We start from the raw sequence: 21,785 nt of genomic DNA, 5'->3' as shown, positions 1-21,785 counted from the left end.
GCTTTAGAGAAACAGGCCTGGAGCAGCCGGTTGGAAAAACTCCACACACAGCATCTTTTAGAGGATAAATCACTGATATACAGAACCAGACACGCTGAGCTAAAGCTCTAATTTACTAATAGATGATTAAATCCACAGGAGGGATGATATTCCAGTTATAGTTCAGTCCGGGAGCCGAGCTGTTAAACCACCTCTCTCTCCTCCGTGTCACGCTGACCTGCTGCGGAGGTCGAGGAAGGGGATTGAGAACACTGCGTTACTGCTGTGGCGTGTGTTTGACCTCCTGACACACACACACACACACACACACACACACACACACACACACACACACACACACACACACACACACACACACACTCGTACGTCAGAGCTCGCACTCTGTAATGAATGCTGTAACACCTTCTTACCATTCACAGAACAAGGTAAAAAATAAAAAACCCTACACAGCACAATTGGTGTAAATACTTTACCTTGAAGGTGAATCTCTCCCCTCGCCATCCTTTCATCCCTCTCTCTCTCTCTCTCTCTCTCTCTCTCTCTCTCTCTCTCTCTCTCTCTCTCTCTCTCTCTCTCTTTCTCTCTGCCCACCAGAGCCAACATAGGACAAGCAACCCAATGACAAACTCGGGTCTTAGGGGAGAAATCTGCAGATGACGTCTCTGTTTGTCTGTGTTGATGCTTTAAAACCACGGAGCTAAACTTTAATATCCAGCTTCCCTCGTGTTGTTCTCTTAATGTCGGGTCAAGAACACTCAAGCGTTTTTTTCCCGCCCGCCTCCGTTCATCCGTAGTTTTGTTGTCGCTGCGTATTTCATTCCATTCATGCTTTTCCCTTCTCTCAAACCTGTGTCGTGACGGTAATCATGTAATTAATAATAAAGACGCTGCTTTGTCGTGCTCGTCTCCGTCTCCTCAAGTGCTCACGCTCTTTTATTCAGATAACACGAGTCTGAAAGCTGCGGCGTCTTTTATTCCCGCCATGAATGAGGTGATGTAACCGTGTCGTAGCCGAGCACAAGTGACTGTAAACACAGAGGCCTGTTGTCTCTCGTGGACGGGTTAGCTCAGCTCGCCACTACGCTGTTACCATGGGCTCCCTAGCAACAGGCTCAGCTGGGCTTTGGGGTGAGAGGTAGTTTACTCTTGAGAAATTTGTTTAGGGCAATTAGCTGGATGTGCTTACAGGCGTGGTTTCAGATCTGTCTGAAACCACGCCTGGAAGCATGAAGCATAAACTGCTGATCTGATTTCCTTAAGAGACACAGAAGCTAAAACCAAGTGTTTGAGACAGAGGCTGAAAGGAGGAGCTGCAGCGATGGAAGGTCAAAGGACAGGGACGTGTTTTATGAACATTAAAACTAATTAAAATGATCAACCTGAAGCATAATTTCTCTCCTTCAACATATAACAAGAAATAGATAGATAGATAGATAGATAGATAGATAGATAGATAGATAGATAGATAGATAGATAGATAGATAGATAGATAGATAGATAGATAGATAGATAGATAGATAGATAGATAGATAGATAGATAGATAGATAGATAGATAGATAGATAGATAGATAGATGGATACTTTATTAATCCCGAGGGAAATTTAGATCATCCAGTAGCTTATACACTTAAACACATCACTGACATACATACATAAATCACATACGGAGAATATATTTACAGATACAGGAATGGAATGCAATGATGTGATTGTGTCAGTGTCCAGTAGGGAAGTGTTATTGTGCTGCTGGACTGGATAGTACAATAATATATATATATATATATATATATATATATATATATATATAAAAACAACAACAAAAAAATATATATAAATATATAAAAATATGTAGTGGTAAAGTCTGTGTATGGGGCTATATAGCCAGTTAATGGATGGACAGTGGGTTGGTATATAATAATGAGATGAGAAGAGTAGAGAAGGGGAGGGCAGACTGAGAAATGAATGAACTGAATGCACCTCCCCACACACCTGCAACCCAGCGTTCCTCTGGGCTTCATAACCTTTTCTAAACTGTGGCCGTGGTGCGGCGGGTCTGCAGGCCGTCCCTGTGCAGGACCAGGTGGCGGGTGTGAAAGCACTGGTGGCCCGTGTGCAGCTGTCTCGTGACGGGGGACAGATGAAAGCTTCTGTCGACACCTTTGTCCCAACGCAGATTAAACGTCTCTTTGAAGGACACACACTCTGTGACCACTCTGTGACGCTGGAGAGGAAGCACATTGATTTAACACTCTCTCCATCCCCCTCTGTGTCCATGGCCATTTTCCATTAAATAATTCAGACATTAGAAAATCTCTATGGTAACCGTTATTAGTAAATATTGATACTACACGTTGACAATGGATCTTCTTTTCTCTCAGGCTGAACTTTTTCCACGATGTCCCTGACTTCCGGGTGCTGGCCTGTGGAGGTGACGGCACCGTGGGCTGGATCCTCGACTGCATAGGTGCGCTTTGATTTATTGACCTCTTTAATAAACATGTCATCTGCCAGCGAGTCGAGGTCACGACGGGCAGCGAATAAAGTAAAAGAGTTTCAAATTGAATTACAAGAAGGGACAAATAACACAAAAACATCCTTAAACACAGCAAACCGATTAAAAAACGGAATCACATGTTAAAAGCAATGACGCATTAAACCTGATTTTCTTACATAGTTTATTTCCACCTCGACTTCTTTTTATAGGATCTTTCCAGTTTGTTACGACTTGGATCTCTTTATTCTTTATGACCCCCCCCCCCCCCCCAACATCTTTGCTGTTGCGATAGCACTGGAGTGAAACTGCATAGACCTGTGCCATCGATAAAAATAAAGTCTGTCGGGGCAACAAACAGCAACAGTCAGCAGATCGGACGAGTTGTAAACAAAAGCCTGGGTCAGCCAAACTTTCTCTGCCGGAGAAATAAAAGTGATGAGGTGTAATTATGCGCACATCACATTTACTGTGGGGCTGCTTCTGAAAAACAGCATCAATGAAAACGACTCTAAGCCATAAGGTTATGAATGGTTTATGAATGAATGACTCAATGAAGCACCCAATGAAGGTGAATGAAACATTTTTCTTTTTTAAATGTAGTATTTGGTCCATTGGAGTCAGAAATCGAATCATAGAAATCACAGATAATGTTTAACTCAAACTTTCCATTGTAAACAGTTTACAGAACAAATTCCTGGCTTATGATATACTCGTTATTATCATATATAACCACAAAACAGTTTAACTCTCTTAATCAAGTGGTCTGGAAATCTGTAATTTACTTGGATTAACTTCACAATCTGGTCTGGTCATCTGAGTCGTGTCACTTTTTCACCAAACATTCATTATTAATATATATATTCTAATATATCTTTACTGGTGGATACAAGGGCTGAACCAACACATGAATGATTTGTGCTAAAATCTGACTTTTCCTCGAGTTCACCCGTTGTCCTCTCAAGGTCTGTTCAGTCGAGCTCATATAACCTCGACCTGTTTGTGTTGCAGACAAAGCCAACTTCGCCAGGCACCCCCCGGTGGCCATCCTCCCTCTGGGCACCGGCAACGACCTGGCTCGCTGCCTCCGCTGGGGAGGAGGTGAGACGCTCAATCATCTGTGTGTGTTTTGTGTAACCTTCCAAGCTATGACCACACTTGCATACATTAAATACGTTTTTGTGACAAGCTGTTGGCTGGTTTTTAAAGACGTGTAGAGTTGTGTGTCATCTGCGTAGCAATGGAGTGAGATGTTATGAGTTATCTGGTCCAAAGGTAACATGTACATGGTGAACATTACGGGTCCCAGAATTGATCCTTGTGGTTTCCCGTGAAGTGGATTCACCAAACTCAACCTGTGCAGACAAATACAGTTTATTTTTACACATAAATACATATTATTACATTAAACATATTCTCAATTTTGTTGGAAGTTTACCTAGACACAAATTGTGTTATGTTGAAAATTAGAGAAAGGTGCATAAACCAACGCACAAAACATCTTCAATATTTGATGCGTTCAGTTTTGGGCTGAACGTTTCATGCAGTTTAAACATAATATTGCTGTTAAAAGCTGATATGGAAATATGATGCTGTCAGAGAGTAAAATTAGATCCATTTCTCTCACTTCAAAAGGAAGTTGAAGAGGAAATCATGACGTCGGTGTGTTGAAGAAAGAACCTGAGGGTGAACTACAGTCATTTATGGATTTCTCGTTTCCCTCTTGTACTTCAGGGACACGTTAGATTATCTCCTCTCGACTCATTAAAGAAAAAACAAACACGTGTGAAATGCGATGAGACTTCACGTCTAAACTCTGCTCCTGTTCACTCAGGGCTTGAAGAGTGAGCGTAGTTTCAGTCTCTGAAGAACATTAGGATACAAAACGCTGGAATGTGTGCGTGTAACAGGGAAATGAAAAGATGGGAAGAGGAATGTGGGAGCTCTTGTGTCAAATTAAAAACTGTTAATATGCAAAGCGCTTGTGCTGTAAACCCTGTGCCAGCCATTGATTGGTTGTAGTACTTTGGGCAAATGATCAGAACGGCTTTGACTGCTTGATTGTTGCTGCCGGAGCGGAGCAGCAGGACACTTCACCAGGCGCAGGAATGAAATTCTGTCAATAAACCGCACACATCCAGGAGCTTTGGGAGTTTAGTTAGTGAATAGATCCCGTTTCCTGGAAGTAAAACATGGAGCGGAGGAGCTGGAGTCTCTGCAGCTAATCAGCTTAACTAATATTCACTTTGGCAGAAGGTGCAAGTGAGACGGATCTGAACGATGCTAACGTTGTGGCTCGAGGGAGGAAGACATCGGTCGGTTTGTTGGTCCAACACTTCAGACCCAAGTCAAGTGGAAAAAAGCTCATAATAATATTCCGTTTTCCAAACATCATATCCAGTTAACAACAGTTGATCAGATATTTGTTGAATATTCAGCTCTAACACAAAATCTCTTGGTTAAAAACACTTTAATGTCTGAAATGTAAACAAGGTTTTACTCAAACCTCAAAAGATTTGACCAACTCGAGAATAAACTGATGTTTTAGTTCGGCTGTAGATAACGATTATTAGATCATTATCAATTATCTATTAGTTATTAGTTTTGTCTATGAACTGTGAGAAAATGCTAAAGGAAAAGTTCATTATTTTTATTCCAATTTCTTGTTGTATTCAGTTCATGATCACACTGATAGTAAATGTTAACACCCTCACATTTAAGAACCCACTAATATGAATGGCAGCACACTGGAAGGCAGGGTGGCGTCATAAAGAGAAGGTCGATACGATATAGTTTAACTATGGAAATGATGCTCGGTATTTCCAGGAAGACGTTTAATTTAATTTACTTGTACATTTAGTTTAAGAACAGAGCGAGAGTATAAGTGTGTGGTGGTGACTTCTGTGGGATGTGGAAATATCCCCTGGTTCCTCGTGACACCCTTTGAATTTAATCCAACTTTTTATCGGTTAAATATATGAGAATATACACTAGAAACATTTATTCATCATCTCTTCCTAAGAATTAGAAACCGCCTCATTCCTGAGCTTCTTTTTTAACTTGATGCCAGAGAGTTGATCTGTGCATGTTCACACTGGAGGTGAAGGCTGCAGCCGCGTGGGTTTGTTCAACATCTCATTTCAGAATCATGGACGTTAATCTGCTGCTCCGACGGCCTCCAACTCTCCTCTGAAGGTTTTACAGATGATTGGCCGCAGGGTTCTGCTCACTCTCAGAGCTTTAGAGAGGGTGGACGCTGTCGCTGGGCAGGAAGTCCTGGCTTTAGTTTCAGTTCATAAAAAAAAAAGTTGAAACTGCTTTATTCGTTTTCTCTGCAGGTTACGAAGGCGGCAGTTTGCTGAAGTTCCTGCGGGACATCGAACACAGCACCGACATGGTGCTGGACCGCTGGAACATCGATATCGTCCCCGACGACAAGGAGGAGAAGGGAGACCCCGTCCCCTACAGCATCGTCAACAACTACTTCTCTATCGGCGTGGTAAGAAAAACCTAAAGTTTGTAAAGACATGAATCTGAAATTATTGTAAAGTGTTCAGAAAACTCTTTTCACTTTCCTCATCATTGCTGCAGCTCCTCTTTTCAGCCTCTGTCTAAACAGTTGGTTTTAGCTCCTGTCTCTTTAAGACCCTCCTCCTGATACGATTGGTCAGCTGGACCGCTCTGCTGTGATTGGTCGACCACTTCCACAATAGTCGGCCTCCGCCCTTGTGTTACGATTCCCGGAATTGTCTGCCAGACCCCTGATGAGATGTTTCAGGAACTTATTTTATCACTTTTATCACTTCGACAGAACTTCTACATCTGTATAAATCTTATATAACACACCGGAGGAAAGAAAACATCATACGTCACCAGAAGCATCGCCTCAAATTATACACTGGACCCACAAACCAGTGTGTGCAGACAGAGTACATCACACAGCAGTGGATACTTTGGTTGTTTAAAACAGTTTCTTTATGTGTGAGCCGGTGGGATTGAGACGCTCGGCAGTTGTTACAGTGAGAAAGATCCTCTGCTCTTTGTGGACAAAAGCAATTAACGGATTCATCAGTGGATTCCTGCTCCTCTCGGGAAAGGTTTCTTCTTTTTAATTGGAGGAAAGAAACAAGTTGCCAGGCTCCAGTTGCTTAGCAACCTCTTTTCTTTTTTAACCGTGACGGAGATACTGGTCCAAAGGCTCAGGGACGTTTTATACAGAGTTGACAAACAAGTCACCGCAGTGCTGACTCGGGGATTGTGTTGCCTCAGTGTTTCTTCTTGGCAGCCGAGCTGGGATCCGCAGAGTTTCTGTGTTTTTCCTCCACCTCCACAGAATAAACACAGTCGTCCCAACGTGGAATTACAGGCACACTGTATATTTCAGTGGAAACCAGACTGGTAGCCTTGGTGCTTCGCCAAACTTTGAGCTGAGTCATCACCATAACAGCTAAAGTCGGAGCCATCTGCTGCTTTTTTTTTTCCTTCTGAACATTGAAGCGTGATTAAGCTGATAAATAGAAACAACAGCCAAACGTGTTTAATATACAGCACGTATGACTCTGAATAAACAGTGGTGACATCAGTGTAAAGAGGACATGTGTGCACAGTGATGTTACACAACCAGTGAAATCTGCACACACAATATGTCGTAAATCTGTCTCCTTCCAAACAATGACTCCCTCTTCTCTAACATGGGGGGGAGCAGTGGCCTTGGGGGGGGGGGGGGGCAGTGTTGTCTCTGTGGCCCGGGTGGCACTGCCAGTGTCACACGGAGACGGACAATAGTGTTTGACAGGTTGTCTTGGATTAATGATGCTTTTCTTTAGGGTGTTCTCACATTCAATAGGTTGTGTGTCATCATTGTGTAATCGGAAGTCGTAAATGCATAAATTTACATAATCAAACTTTAGTGTGAGTTTGAAGGGAAGACTAAGACGTCGACTTGGAAAGAAGAGGACGAACCTTTTTTAAATTATGAACCGGGGACATTTCATTGTTATAGAACATTTTAATTGAGAAGTCGAAAGACATTAATCAGAAATCTTCCCAACTCTTCTCAAACCCCAACAAAGAATCAAAGCTGCTTTTTCTGTGCAGGCAAAGTCTGATAAAACTTGAATTTTTACCATGAACATGTATTGTGGTTTATTTTGAGCACTTTCCTGCTGCTGTTAAAACTCACTTGCACTGAAAATAATAATTGGCGTCTAGCTAAAAAGTAAACAAACACACAACTTGGAAAAAATAAAGAATATCCTCATATCTGTGACCCAGTTTGAATGATTGACATGAGGAGACGCTGGGACGGGTTGAAGAGGCTGAGAGGAATCAAGGAACAACTTTAGATTTTTACAATTGAACAAATAAACTCTAAAACCAACTTTATCCTTTTTAAAACAGGTTATTGGTGTGAAACCGATCCACAAGTCTCACTGCGACACGTTGGTTGAATCAGGCGACAGATCGCTGCTGCTCCGGGCGCCGCGGTGACAGATGGTCGAGGATCTGGGCGCCGGCACCGCGACACCTGAGCGTTGAACCGCTCTCTGACTCACGGCCCTGATGTCGCCGTTAGTAATCCAACAAATCTGCTCGGCTAACCATACATGGGTTTTGCATTTCCTGCCGTCCCATCCCAGAACCTTCCTGCTCCGAGGCCGTTGGTTGCCGTGGAGACGGGAGGCTGGCGAGGCCGAGTCTGAAGGCTCTTATATACTGCTACGTGTCCGTTTCTCGGAGAGGTCTCAGCGGGAGGCAAAGAGTCTTTTTGATTTTTACTTCTCTGTCAGTCTACGTCCGGAAAAAATTCACCGCCCAACCCATAGGTGGCGCAACGGAAGACGAGCTCAGAGAAGCCTACCCCATTTGGGAAGAAGAAGTCCACGTGTCTCTGTTTACATGTTAGCTTGCGTCCCACACACTGAACCATGGCAACTAACAGAACTAAATAAAGTGACACCCAGCGGGTCAAGATGTTGATGTTATCGTTTCTTAGCGCAGCGGTTCCCCGGTCTTGTTTCCGAACTGTGTTGCTGATTCCACAGCTTGAATCTGCTTGAGGCTACATGTAGCTAGAAGCTACCCGGAGCTAGCTCCCCCCAGCTTCCACACACAGTCAGCAGGGACTCCCGACACTAACTACTACTATCCAGTGTTTGCTTCTAACCTGACGGTATTATAGAAACAGTGTCATGATAGAAGTGGAATTAAAGTCGTGACGGCGGGTTCTTGCACTGTTACCACCGCAGTTAGCATGGTGGCTAGCCTAGCCCGCTAGCCTAGCCTGCTAGCGCCGTTTTGAAAGCTCGTTATAACCGTATGTGACCGTGCACACATGCCCTCAGTGCTATAACGAGCCACCGTCAGCCGGACAACTCCGCTGGCTTAACACACACGTCACATTAATCGTAGAATCATAGTTGTGTTCGTGTTTGTTGCTACATGTAAACAGGAAGTTTGAGGTCCGGAAATACGGAAATGACGTCATACGGAAATGATGTCGTTCGCGGACCAATCACAGCCAAGAGCTGTCCGTCGGGTCTCCAACATGAAGACGGATAGTTAGAAAAATCAGACGTGTACGAAAAGCTGTCCGAAGCCCTCGGAGAGGGCGTTTCACGACGGATAGGGCGGTCTTATCTGTCCGTAATAGAAAAAACGGAGAGGCATAAATTGGCCTTGAAAGCTTCACCCGTCGCCCGTCCTTTATCTCACTGACTTAACCGCGGCTGACACGGTGAGGATCGGGCGCTTGGCTCGGCCTCAGGCTGTCAGAGCTGTAAATCAGAGGGTGAAGCCTGTTGTGGGATTTCAATTTCAATCCTCACAAACTTTATTGATCCTCAGGAGCAGAAATAACACTGTGCATTATATATGAAAACATGCTTTATACTTGGACGGCTGCTTAAAGCCTCCTTCCAGTTGTTTGTATCGTCATTACAGGAGGATTGAGTAGGTTCAGGCACGGAGCTGCTGGCAGGAATCTGGCTGTGGAAAAGGTGCTTTGAGCTGTGGGCTCACTGTGGGGGCTGCAGCACAAAGAACACAAATATACAAATCCTCCAAATCCTGTTTTATATAAATCCATACTGTCGCATGTTAAAGCTCCAGATGTGCACGTCGGAGTCAGTTCAGCGGCAGGATGATGATATGAAATACTGCTCAAACTTTTCATCGGGCGCCGTGTTTGACCATCTGTGCCCCCCCCCCCCGGCTCGGTGTCAGCGCCGCCGCTCGACCTGCAGCCTGGAAAGAATCTTGTGGGAGGAATTCGAGAGAAGGAAATCACACCATGTCAGCAGCCATTACAGATTCCACCTCGCGTTACAGAGAGGAAGCTGATGCCTCTGCAGCGCATGTCTCTGGATGTGTGTGCATGCTCTTCAATGTGCATGTGTGTGTGTGTGTGTGTGTGTGTGACCTGCAAGATGATTCCCAGTGTTAATGGCCAATTCCTAATGTGCACCATTGGCCTTTGGTCGGGGGGGTGTAGAGTTTCCTGCTGCTTTTGATCGTCGTAATCGTCGCTGAGTTTTTCCCCTGATGGGAAGGAGCTGATTGGGTTTACTGATCTCAAACGATTATCATGACAGATATCGTTTTCATCTTTCCTACGTGGAATCTGCCTTGTTGTCATGGATGTTCAGGTTTAGGACTTTTCACCAGTGATAAGATAAAATGTAAATAATAAACAGATTTCGAGGAGGAAAACTTTGTAGAGAAATCCGCTTGAGTAAAGTGGAATAGCAAAGGATGAGTGTAAGAGGATGTATGTTGTATTTTGGGAGATATTGAAATAGACATATCCATATATAATTATACAGACTGTTTTAAGCATATGAGATTCAGTGTGTTGCATTTCCTGGTATCGACCGGGCTGAGGGAGCAGTTGACTTCTTCCTTTTAGACGTGTGTGAGTTTTACTTTTTTTCGCTGAAGCCTGTTTATTAATATGACGTCAGGCAGATTCTCTCCAGTCGCACAAAGGACCAACACATGAGCTTCTCACAAAGCATCTCCTTCACGTTAGAGTGACGTGTCCTGATACGTCAAAATGACTCGAGCAAATATTCAGACATGAGACCAGCGTGTTGAATTCACTCTGAGGTTCATGAATGAAGCACTTCGTCAAACTGCAGGCGACGCAGACAGAGTTTAAAGAGAGAAGAGTGTAAATATGATGATAATATACATAACTGAGACAACCATTAAAGTGTGTGTGTTTGTGTGTGTGAGTGTGCGTGAGTGTGTGTGTGTGTGTGTGTTTGTGTGTGTGCGTGTGTGAGCGATGCAGTCGTCTGGCACAGGCTGAAGGTCAGGGGAAGTATCGGTGACAGGAAGTCGGCGCTGCCAGGTTCAGACCAGGTTACCGCGGTAATGAACGACCGTGCTGAGTGACACCTGGCTGCTCTTAAAGACGAGAGGAACGCCGCTTCAACACGAGGACGAACAAACACCACGAGTCTCACTTCACATCTTCAGTGTGTCTCTAGGACATAAATTAATGTTATAAGGACTTTTTTTTTTAACGTGAATTACCCGAACTGTTAATCTGTGGTGACCTTAGCCGCCTGTTTATGAATATTACCGTGTCGACAAAGGTCATCAAACCCAGACAAAGTTATTTTTACTGGATTATAACCGAATATTATGCTGTAGGGGTTAGGGCTATTATCTCCTGCTGCTGTAGGGGCGAGCCTTTTCAGGAGATAGTGCCCCCTGGTAAGAGTTCAACCATCCTGCGGTTGATGTGGTTCTGTTCGTTTCATCAGTGACCTCCAGGGGGCACTGCAGCGGTTTGCAGCTGGGGGTGAACAGTCGCGATAAAGGAAGTTCCTGTGGGTCGGAAAACGGTGGATTGTTCTCTCTGGGTTGGTGGTGAGATGATGCAAGAAGACACACATTGTGTATCCTTGAGATCTTAAAAACACGTTGACTCCTTCATCAATATGAAGCAAATACATAATATTTGCTTGTTATCAGTCCTCATCTCTTCCTTTACTTGGAAACAGCTGCTTTAATGTGCACGCTATCAGATTTCTTCAACCCCTCGGCAGGACTGTGTGATGAGACGCCAACAACTTAGTAATAACTTTATTTATAACATACAAACTCAGTAGTGCCTCTAGTGGTCAAAACGTCCTCAGGTCACCTTTAACCCACTTGAGGATCCTTCACGTGTTCATGTGTGTTAAAACTTTTAAATATTTAAAAATGTAACAGCACCAAGGATGGAAGCAGAAAACATTCCTCCAAGTACAAAGTAGGAATCTGATTAAAATCAAACCAGTGCTTATCAGCCTGACTTTGACATTTCTCTGTGACATTCAACCAACCAGGCCTCAAACCAGAGGAAACAGGGAAACACAACACTGGTTGAACTGGGAACCCGGCTCTCCGCCGGGTGCTGGGGGTCCCGATGAGGTCACATTTCCCCGTCTGTGTTTTTGTTTTCCTTGTTTTTTGTCGTTTTGGTCCCTCTCTTTCTCTTTTTCCCCCTTTCCTCTGTTTCCTGTCGCCCGTCCGACAGCCAAACCCGAAACGGCAAGATCAAAACAACCTTCATCGACGGCACATGTCACATGTCGTTACCGCCGGATCTCTCCGGGCGTGGCGGCCTGCAGCGGTGGACTGACAGCAGACATGACATGAAACATCATGTGTTGGAAAACCTCTGCAGCCACTTGGTGTCACAGCCTGGCTCTGATCCACAATGTCCCAAAAATTCAAAAACATTAAAAACACAACTCCCTGATGGTGAAGAAGCGTCTCTGAACACGTGTTGTAACCTTGCTTCATAGTTTGATCTCTGTGGGAACAAACTTCACGCGTCCCGGGTTCATTGCTGAAGATCTGCTGGGCCGTGACGCCTCCTCGCTCCCCAGGTGCACGTATCCGATTCCGCGCCTGTTAGAGCAGCAGATGCAGATCTATTTTGGGATCTGATATCTGCTGATGCGGTGAGATCTCAGCCGCTCTGCCCGGCTGCGGCGGAGCGTTGCAGCACCGCTGGACGGATCCTGAGGGCGACAGACGAGGATGCATATCATTGCACCCGTCCACCTGTCTGGTCCAACCTTCCGTTCTCCTTGCTGCCGGTGAAACACCTGCACGGCGGGCACGGTGCCAGCCCGGCTTCACCAGGCGTCGGCCTGTCAGAGCTACAGGATGCAACACTTTGCTGTGATTGTTCTCCTCCGAACCGAAGAGGAAGGTTTTACAGAAACAGTTACTGTGAAATGAAATATGACACAAGTAACAGACACGTGTTGCCTCCTGAACAGCAGCTTCCATTTTATCTGTTGAACACGACTGACACTCTCACACCGGATGTGGAGCCGGGTTATAAGTGAAGTTTAAGGTCATCACATTTCAGTATATTTATTTTTAGACATTAGTGATACTGCTACTGATATTCTGTGCGTTGAGCAATATATAAAAACATCAGGTGTCGTCTACTACAGGATGTTACTTTAAGTCTCTTAGTTTGTTGGAATAAACCATTTGTTTGGATTTAAGGGATCATTTATTATGTTGTATTCGTGTTAACACCTCTGTCTGTTTATTGGTTGGTTGGTTGGTTTGTGAATAACAACTTAGTCGAAGGATGTTTTATGGGTCAGGGATGAAGACATTACATTTTGATGCAGATTCAGGAATTATTTTCACTTTGTTGAGACGTTTTTATTAAACATTTTCACCATTTGATCTCGATGAAAATTAATTCATCTTTGTTTAGGGGCCTGATAGAGATTGTTTCAATTTTTTTGTTTATAAAAATGGACAGTAGTAGTAGTCGTATTATGGACAGAACAGAACTCCTCTGTCTCCACATGTCATTATTCTGGGTTTTGCACAGATGACAGATCCTTATTTTCACATTATAATCAACCGGTTACATTTTAAAAAGCATTGTTGTTTTCAGCGTTGGTCGCACATTTAGCTGCTCATGTTGTCTCTGGTCGTGTTGCTGCTCTAAGTGATGGAAGCAGCTCCGGTGTCGTCATGCGTCCTGTCTCTGTGAAGCACTTTAAACACATGATGTTATTACACGGTGACAGAGTAAAGGGATGAGTCCTTCATACGCTAACCTGGTTACTCCACCGTCAGACACTTTCCATTCTCCATCGCTCCGGCCGCGTCCAGCAGCCACATCCACACCAGCCACATGACGTCCACTGACATATCGTCGATTCCCCCCCCCCCCCCACACACATGCATCTTGATCTGATTTCACATGTACGGTGACTGTTTATCTGTGAAAGACAGATCACGTCCTCGGGCCCGAGCTGAGCAGAGCCAGCTCTGGTCAAACTCAACCTGCAGGTCACATCAGAGCTGTGTTAATTGATCACATCCACTCGAGAGCTCAAGTGTCCAGATCTCCTCTGTGGGTCCGGTGAATGCAGAGCGGCTCACGTGTGGCTTTGTTAAACTCCTCTGGGAGTCTGTCTATCAATCTGACAACTATCGGTTTATATCTGAGTCACGCTGGAGGAGCTGCAGACGTGTCAAACTTTAAAAACATTTACAAACGAGACAGACACGTTAAAGCTCTGGAAACTGTCTGAATAATTGAGTTTGGATATTTTCTAGAGTTTTTGTTTCATTATCTGAAGAAGCAGCACATCCACTCCGGCGTCGGTTCTCATCACCGAAAGCTCTGGAATCTCCTCGTGTTTCCACGTGTGAGGGAGAGCGGGTCGTCCGTTCTGCAGGATGTCGGCGGTTCGATCCTCCTCCAATCTCTTCCTGTTGAAGTGTCCTGATACTGAACCCCTGACAACTGGTCAATTAGACTAAAACAGTATTATTCCAATAGGCCACAGTCCTTTTTACCATTTCTGTGATAAATAGTTAAAGATGATTCGAGGAAAGTATGATTTGAAATAGTTTGATATGTAGGATTGTTTTTGTTACAGGATGTTTCTCTGTTGGTGTTTGTGTTTCTCCGACATGAGGGGGTCACTCAGAGTTTGCTCTTGTGACTGATCAGGATTACATTCACCTCCGCCCCCGGAGGTCGAGGGTTAAACGCACGGGGGGGAGGAGGAGGAGGAAGAGGAGGAGGAGGAAGAGGAGGGGCAGGAGGAAGAGGAGGAGGAGGGCAGGGTCTCTGACCTTTAGCTGTGTGCTGTGTTGTGCTGGAAGTGAGAGCAGCTCTGTTGTACTTGGTGTTTCACGCTGTCGTCCCGGGTTAAACTGAATCACTGCTCATGAAGAGGAGATAGTTGAATAAAACAACAAACTACACAGAGAAAGAAGAAAGTTCACTTTTGAGGTCCTCATCTGGTAGTTTTGGCCAAAATACTGTTTTGTTTGTTTCAAATAAAAGCAGAATATGTACATAAACATTTAATATGAATGGTCAATATATAAACATTAGTTAGTTCCTGTGCTAACAGAGGAAGTAAGAGAGTGACGGCTTTCACTGACGAAGAGAAGCATCAAACCTTCACGTTGGAGAAGCTGGAAGTAGAAGATGTTTGGAGCTGATAGTACAAACAGTTGGTCGCTGATTGAATTTCCTCTCGATCGATTCCTCAAACAGATCCTTTGATTTTTACCCCTGAGCCAAATTCTTGTTTTTGCTGATTTGTAAATGAAAGGGTTGAATTCGTCCCCTGCAGCAAACACACACACATCAAGAATGAGCCTTTATTCAAATGTTAATTCAGGTCTTTTAATTCATGAACTTCAAAGTGTGCACATTATAAATTATAAAAGCCTTCTCAGTCTTAGAATCTTAGGATCTTTGGATCTAGTGGAAACGCTCAGTTCTTCCTCTGAGCAGCTGCCTGATGATCTGAAAATGAAGGTAATTGAAGTGAGGAGCACGAGAGGCTATAAAAAGACACGCAGAGCTTCCAGCTGGAAATTTCCTCTGTCAGAAATATAATTGACAAATGGAAAAGTCAAAACCTGCTAATGACTGTGGAGGAGCTGCAGGAAGGTTCTTCTGACGCACAAACATCTGTGTGAACCAGAGGTGAAACCGGAGCTGTGGACTGAAACACATTATTATTAAATCAACTATTCTTTCTGTAGCGCCTTTAACCTTAACGGAAAAAAGCAACCCACATTCCCCTAGGTTCAGCAAGCTGGACTCTGGCTGGAAATTGAACAGTGATCATTTATTGCCTCACAACAATTATTATTCTGCAGTGCATGGAATTAGGAACAGTGAACCAAAAATAGAGCTCTTTCAATAAAATAAAAAAATAAAATAACAAAATAAAGTTCAAAGAAAAGTGTCCTTTCTTCTATATCAGAAGATGGGGTTTTAACCCTGTGTTTGTTCTATTACCCGGGTAGGTTTTATGGTGAACGTTCTTATCTGTATCAAAGGAAAATGAGTAGATGTCTTTGGTCTTCGGATCCCGATCTCTGTTCGCTGTCAATCGCTTGGCTCGCCACTGAACCACCAAGGGTTCAAAATACTGATCAATCCCTGATCTAGCAAAAAAAAACAATCTACACGCATGGTGCAGAAAATAGATTTCAATTATCAATAAATAATAAAAGAAAATCATTAAGGATATTTGTACTCAAACGTGACCCAAGTAAAGTGAAGCATGGGCAGCTGAAGCTTTGAGAAAGACCCTCAACATCCCTCAGGACATGAAGACTCTGGGGAATCAAACCGAATTGATAGATTACAGGAAGTGGGGATTGGGTGCAAGCTGTGATCAGATGAAGGTCCAGTGACGTCCTGCAGGTAACGTGCTCTCGTCTCTTCTCTCCCACAGGACGCCTCCATCGCTCACCGCTTCCATCTGAGTCGGGAGAAGCACCCGGAGAAGTTCAACAGCAGGTAACTGGGGGACATGTCACAGCTTCACACATCTCCACACCATTAGCTAACAAGAAGCCGTAAAAACCAACCGGTGACCTCGCACTTTAATCTGGAAACTCAATATCACGCCGAGCCGCATTCGTCAGCAATCAATGACAGAACAAAAACCTGCCACCGCGGCGGGATCGATACGTCAATACATCGGCAGCGGCTTGAACTCAGCTGACGTCACAGGTTTAACTGGGACACGGTTTGAAAATGTCCTCCAGCGTCTCACAGGAGGAGTTCAGACGTGAACTGGTTCCAGAAAAAAGGAGTTTGCTTTTCACGTGTATTTGAGATTCTGCAGACGTGTAAAACTTTACAAACATTCAGAGACAGAGGGACGTTCGTTGGGTTTTTCAGATACAGGAAGCGTCTGAATAATTGGGTTTGGACATTTTCTGGAGTCTGTCTTTTACATTTGGAGAACTCAGGATATTGTTGATATTCTCATTTTAATTCCGTCTTATCCTCTTTTCCTCGAGGCTAAAACACAATGTATCATGATCCCACGCTGCTTCACCACGTCGTCAAACTATAGGTTTTTTCTAATTGTTTTTATTGTGAGACCCCTAGTGGCCGAAGTCACATATTGACCAATTAAAAACAGTTTTGTGTAATTCAGTAGCTGAGGTCTTTGTAAGAAACTCAACAAAAATATACAATTCTTGTTTTAAATGCCTCTGACCTACTTGGGATCTCGGTCTTGGTGCAGCTCTGCAGTGTGTGTGTGTAAGGCGTTTGTGTGTGTGTAGCGTGTAGCGCCCGGGTTGTTTGCGTGACGATAAACAACATACCTGCAGTATGCAGCTGCTTCGCTCTGCAGTTAACGAGTCCTACATCCAGATAAAAAACAGAAGAAGAAGAAGAAGAGGAGGAGGAGGGAGAGAAAAGGAGAGACGTGTTGTTTACTCTCTGAAATTCAATAATTGATGCTGAAGTTTCCAGCGCTGGTCCCAGATCTGGTTCCAGCATCACAGGCAGGAGGATGAGCGGAAGAGAGGGGGATGAAAGAGAAGAGTGAGATTCCTCTGTTCTCTGGGGGCCGGCTCTCTTTGATGAAAGATGAGAGGTCTTCACTGTGTGAGGAGAGCAGGACGTATTCAGTGTTCAGGTTAAAGACAATAAACCATAAACCGTTTTATTTCTCTTCGGGCTTCCTCAGTGGCTCGACTGTCCATCCACCCGTCACATGTTGTGAACACGAGATCTAGAAAACACCTTGAGGGAATTCCTTAATATTTGTTACAAACATTCACCAGGAAACAAGGATGAACTGATTTGATTTTTGGCGATGAAAGGTCAAAGTTCAAGGTCGCTGTCACCTCACAAAACCAACTTTGCCCGATCTCAGGAGCACTTTGAGGGAATCCTTTCAAATGCGGCACAGATGTTCACTTGGACTCACGGATGAATTGATTACATATCAGAGGTTAAAGGTCACTGTGACCTCGTATGATTCTGTGAATTAACAGACTGAAACTGCCCGGTTCGGCGGCGGCTCACATCCACAGGGCGGTGATTTCTAGTTGATGGTTTTGAATATTTCTATTCTGATCCTTTCATCGCTGTGTGAGTTTCTCGTGGCTCCGATCCAACGCCACGTTAACTCAAGTGTTCACAAATCGCAATCCCACCCCAACGCTTAACAACACCAACAGTCAAATGTGCACAATTCACAGGAAGCCGACACTGGAGGTTATTGTGCGTCCGTGAGTTGACGGACAGCTGCAACTGTTTCATTGTGGCCTGACTGATGTTCTGGCAGCGAGCGCGTCCATCCACTGCTGCAGCAACTCGATGTGAAAGGAGCCAGCGTGGAGCCGGAGCCGCTCTGAGGAGATGATACACCACCTCTGACCCGGTGAGAGGGGTCCGCGGCCTCATGCAGCCCCTCGCTCAGAGCGTCAGAGTCCTGGCTGCCACTCACAACTCCACACTGTCTGTCTGTCTGTATCTATGTGTGTGTGTGTGTGTCTATACGCTCACACTACACACAACCCCCAGCGGCAGCAGGACCGAGTGTGATGCTGCTGACACGTCGGCCTGTGGAGCTGCAGCAGCTTCTAATGATCACAGACCTCCAGGAGACCAGAGCCCAGGTGCTAATGACTCTCACACCAGGGACAGTGGCGTGGTTCTGTGTGTGTGTGAGTGTGTGTGAGTGTGTGAGTGTGTGTGTGTGTGAGTGTGTGAGTGTGTGAGTGTGTGAGTGTGTGTCTATCCCAGAGGGAGTCGGAGTGTTTTCTCTTTATTGTGGCCTCATGTCTCCAGTGATGCAGACTCTCAACCTTCATCTCATTTCCTTCACACGATACACAACAGTCAACTCAAGGTTCACTTACTGAACGAATGAATCAGCGTCAGACATTTTTTGTATCAAGCAACAAATCTCTAGCCTGACGTTGTCATACTCATTATTCTAGTCAGAATATGAGTCTGAGACCGCTCCATTGGGCTGTGATTATGGGGCGTGTTTCAACAGAACCAGGAAACAAAATGCCTCTTCGCTCAATTGGATAGACCTACAACCAATCAGAGCAACGTAGTATGTGACGTATGTCAAGCGACGCATAGTTGTTATCAGTTGTCTGTTTCACGAGTTTGTTCACTCTCTAACTAAATCAATGGAAATGCTGCAAATGCCGCTCGTATATCCACCGGAGGCAAAGCCCCCAGGAAGCAGCTGGTGACCAGGGCTGCTTGTGAGACCCCCGGCCGGCGGCGTGAAGAAGCCCGCTACGGATCTCTCTCAGAGCCTCGCGACCGGCCCGGGACGTTCCTCTGTTCCTCTTTCAAAATGAATGCGCTGTCGATGTCTGCTGAAACAGACTCGATGGCAGCATCGACACATCTCAGCTCTGCAGGCAGCGCTCTCTGGTGACGTGGTTGATTACGTCACTGTAGATCATCTGTCAATCATCGTATAAAGCCCGCCCTGACGATTTGATTGGTCCGATCAGCTCCTGATCGGCCATAGTTTCTCCCCAACGGAGCGACTCCAGACCGAACTTCCCGAACAACAAATGTTGTGGGCGGGGCTAAGTTCGTCTGGCACCCAGGCTAACAAATCTCCACACTCAAGATGAAATTTGCAGATACACATCCTGTTCGGTATACAATGTGTTTATCTTTTATTTTTTATATATTTAAAAAAATGACCTGTTAAATTTTGAGGGAAAGGAAGTTTAATTTTGAATTTTTTTAATTCTTTAAACATCCGATACAAGCTAACCAATAGCATGACAAACAGCTTTTAGGTATTAATAATATTTCAGATACATTGTAACATGATTTCTTTACCGACACAATTAAAGACAGAAATCCAGAGATTTTTTTTTTTTAAGAAAAATTTATTTTAGAAATATTGTTACACAGTTTGTCCACTAGAGGGCATCTATACGATTATTACTTTTCAAAATGTCCTTTGTCATATCGGCCTTATCTCCATCGATTTCCTCAAACTTAAACAAACACGCAGTACATGATATTTTTCCACGACTGAAATTCAGAATTTTAAATTGTTTAGACATTAAAAACCTGTAACTAAATTAAATTATCTTTGCCGTCACTGTGGTAAAAAAGAACAACATCAGTTATTTAATATGATTATATTCATTATCTATTGTAAACGTAGAGTAGAGGCGATTCAGCTCTTTTCTTAAGCAGCTTTGTTGGGTCTGACGAGTCGGTCGCTGAAACTCAGCTCCTGATTGCATTAGCAGAGATCAGATGTCAGCAACTTGTTGACCTTCGTTTCCAAAACACCGAGGCAACTGTTGTTTCTCCCTTCAGCTATTCTGCAGATCAAGATGGAGGGGGGGGGGGGGGGGGTTGTTTGTCTGTTTCTTCTTTGTCTTACTGATCCATGCAAACTAACAGCAGTGCTCTCCCCTCTGTAGAAAAGCCAATTAAAACACTCTGTTGTTATAGTTTGTATTAGATCAATTTGATGCCTTTTCTTTAAAATACATCATTTTGTGTTTAAGGTGCTCAAGGTAAAACTTTACTTCATTTTTAATTCTTTTTCAATTCTCATATTTATTGTAATCCCTCTTTTAATCACTGTTTTTGCGACCAGGTGCTTTATACCACAGAACTGTATTGAAAAACATGAGTATTTCTTAAAGTCTGTTAGTGTCCTCCTGATTTCACACCAGGTATGAAGGAGGAGCAGTGAAGAGGTGACGGGTCAGGAGGTCACTGCTCCTTCTGGGGATTAAAGGAGATGCTTATCTGGGGGCGGGGGGGTAAGGTATCAGAGATCTGAGCCCCCCGAGCTCCTGAAGCTGAAGCCCCTGAACCGAGTCTTAATAGCAACATGTGCTGCTTATTAACCCGGGTTCTACAGTAACATGTGGTACAGTGTGTCCACAGGATTCTAACGGGGGGGGAATATGTGAATTCACTGCACGTAGGGATTTGTTTGATTAGTCAACTTAACGATTAAATATTAAACTACTCGTCTACTCTTGAAAACATTTAAATTCACTACATCCCGATGTTAGTTAAATCTGCATCAAACACTCATTAATATCAACATGTCTGATATTTTTTCAACAAGATCCATAAATAGTTTTTTTTGAGAAATCCACCAAATTGTTGAAAAATCTCACAATGTTACAGAAAGTTACAAATATTCCTGTAAGCTCCCACTGATTCTAATAATGATTAAAATCTAATGGGTTCTTCCCGGATTCAAACCCCAACCCTCCACCACGTTGTGGGTTAATCCATCCAGTAGTTTTTGTGTGATCTTGGTTTTCATTTCATTTCCGGTCGCTATTATCACACTGATGTGTTTGTGTGTTCATGTTTGTTGTTTTGAATCAGTTATTTGATGCGTGAAAGCAGTGAAAGTTTGAGTCTGGACGTCTGTAGGTTCTATCCTCTACTTTTCTATGCTGCCACTTTCTATCCTGTGAGACGTCTGTTGGATTTCGAGCATATTAAACCCATTACCATCCCGTCACTTGTGAACGCCCCAGGGTTCGGCTCACTCGGCCTCACAAGCTAAAAATGGCTCAGAAATCGTCCTCGCCGTGATTTGGACAAAGACCCGAGCCCGGCCCCCTGTGTTGGTTCCCTTCTGTTCCAGGTCTACATTAGTTTTTGTGCAGAATCATGGGAATAAGTGGAGGAGCGGCTTATGGAAGCATGGTCTCCCTGCTGCACTCTGTGTTCATACGAGAGGGGGAAAAACATGAGTTAATTGCATTTTTAACAGAGCGTCTCAAGTGGAGGCGGCTTAATGAGGTCAGGCAGCTCGGCTCGTTGAGAATCGCAACTGCTCCTAATTGTGATCTCAAATATGCTGGTAATCCCCCGGTTTGACAGCGGCGCAGGTTCCAGGGGAGGCATTAAGGTGGAAGAGGGACAGAAAGACAATTAGCAGGGATGAAAAACATGTCAACAAGTGCAGCGGCTTAAGACTTTTCACTTACACTCGGTGTAAAA

At 44.2% G+C, this 21,785-nt stretch overlaps 1 protein-coding gene across 1 annotated transcript in view; it reads left to right on the top strand.

Annotated features, from left to right (window-relative positions):
* Nucleotides 1-21,785, top strand: part of LOC133022050 (diacylglycerol kinase beta) — a 60,516-nt gene that overhangs the window by 23,710 nt on the left and 15,021 nt on the right. The window contains exons 18-21 of the mRNA XM_061089065.1: nt 2,379-2,464; nt 3,503-3,592; nt 5,830-5,990; nt 16,240-16,304. Coding sequence (XP_060945048.1) covers nt 2,379-2,464; nt 3,503-3,592; nt 5,830-5,990; nt 16,240-16,304 — 402 coding nt within the window. The remainder of the gene's footprint in view (nt 1-2,378; nt 2,465-3,502; nt 3,593-5,829; nt 5,991-16,239; nt 16,305-21,785) is intronic.

The sequence above is a fragment of the Limanda limanda genome, chromosome 16 (genome assembly GCF_963576545.1).
Source record: "Limanda limanda chromosome 16, fLimLim1.1, whole genome shotgun sequence".
Lineage (NCBI taxonomy): Eukaryota > Metazoa > Chordata > Actinopteri > Pleuronectiformes > Pleuronectidae > Limanda > Limanda limanda.
This window is presented reverse-complemented; position numbering and strand designations above follow the sequence as displayed.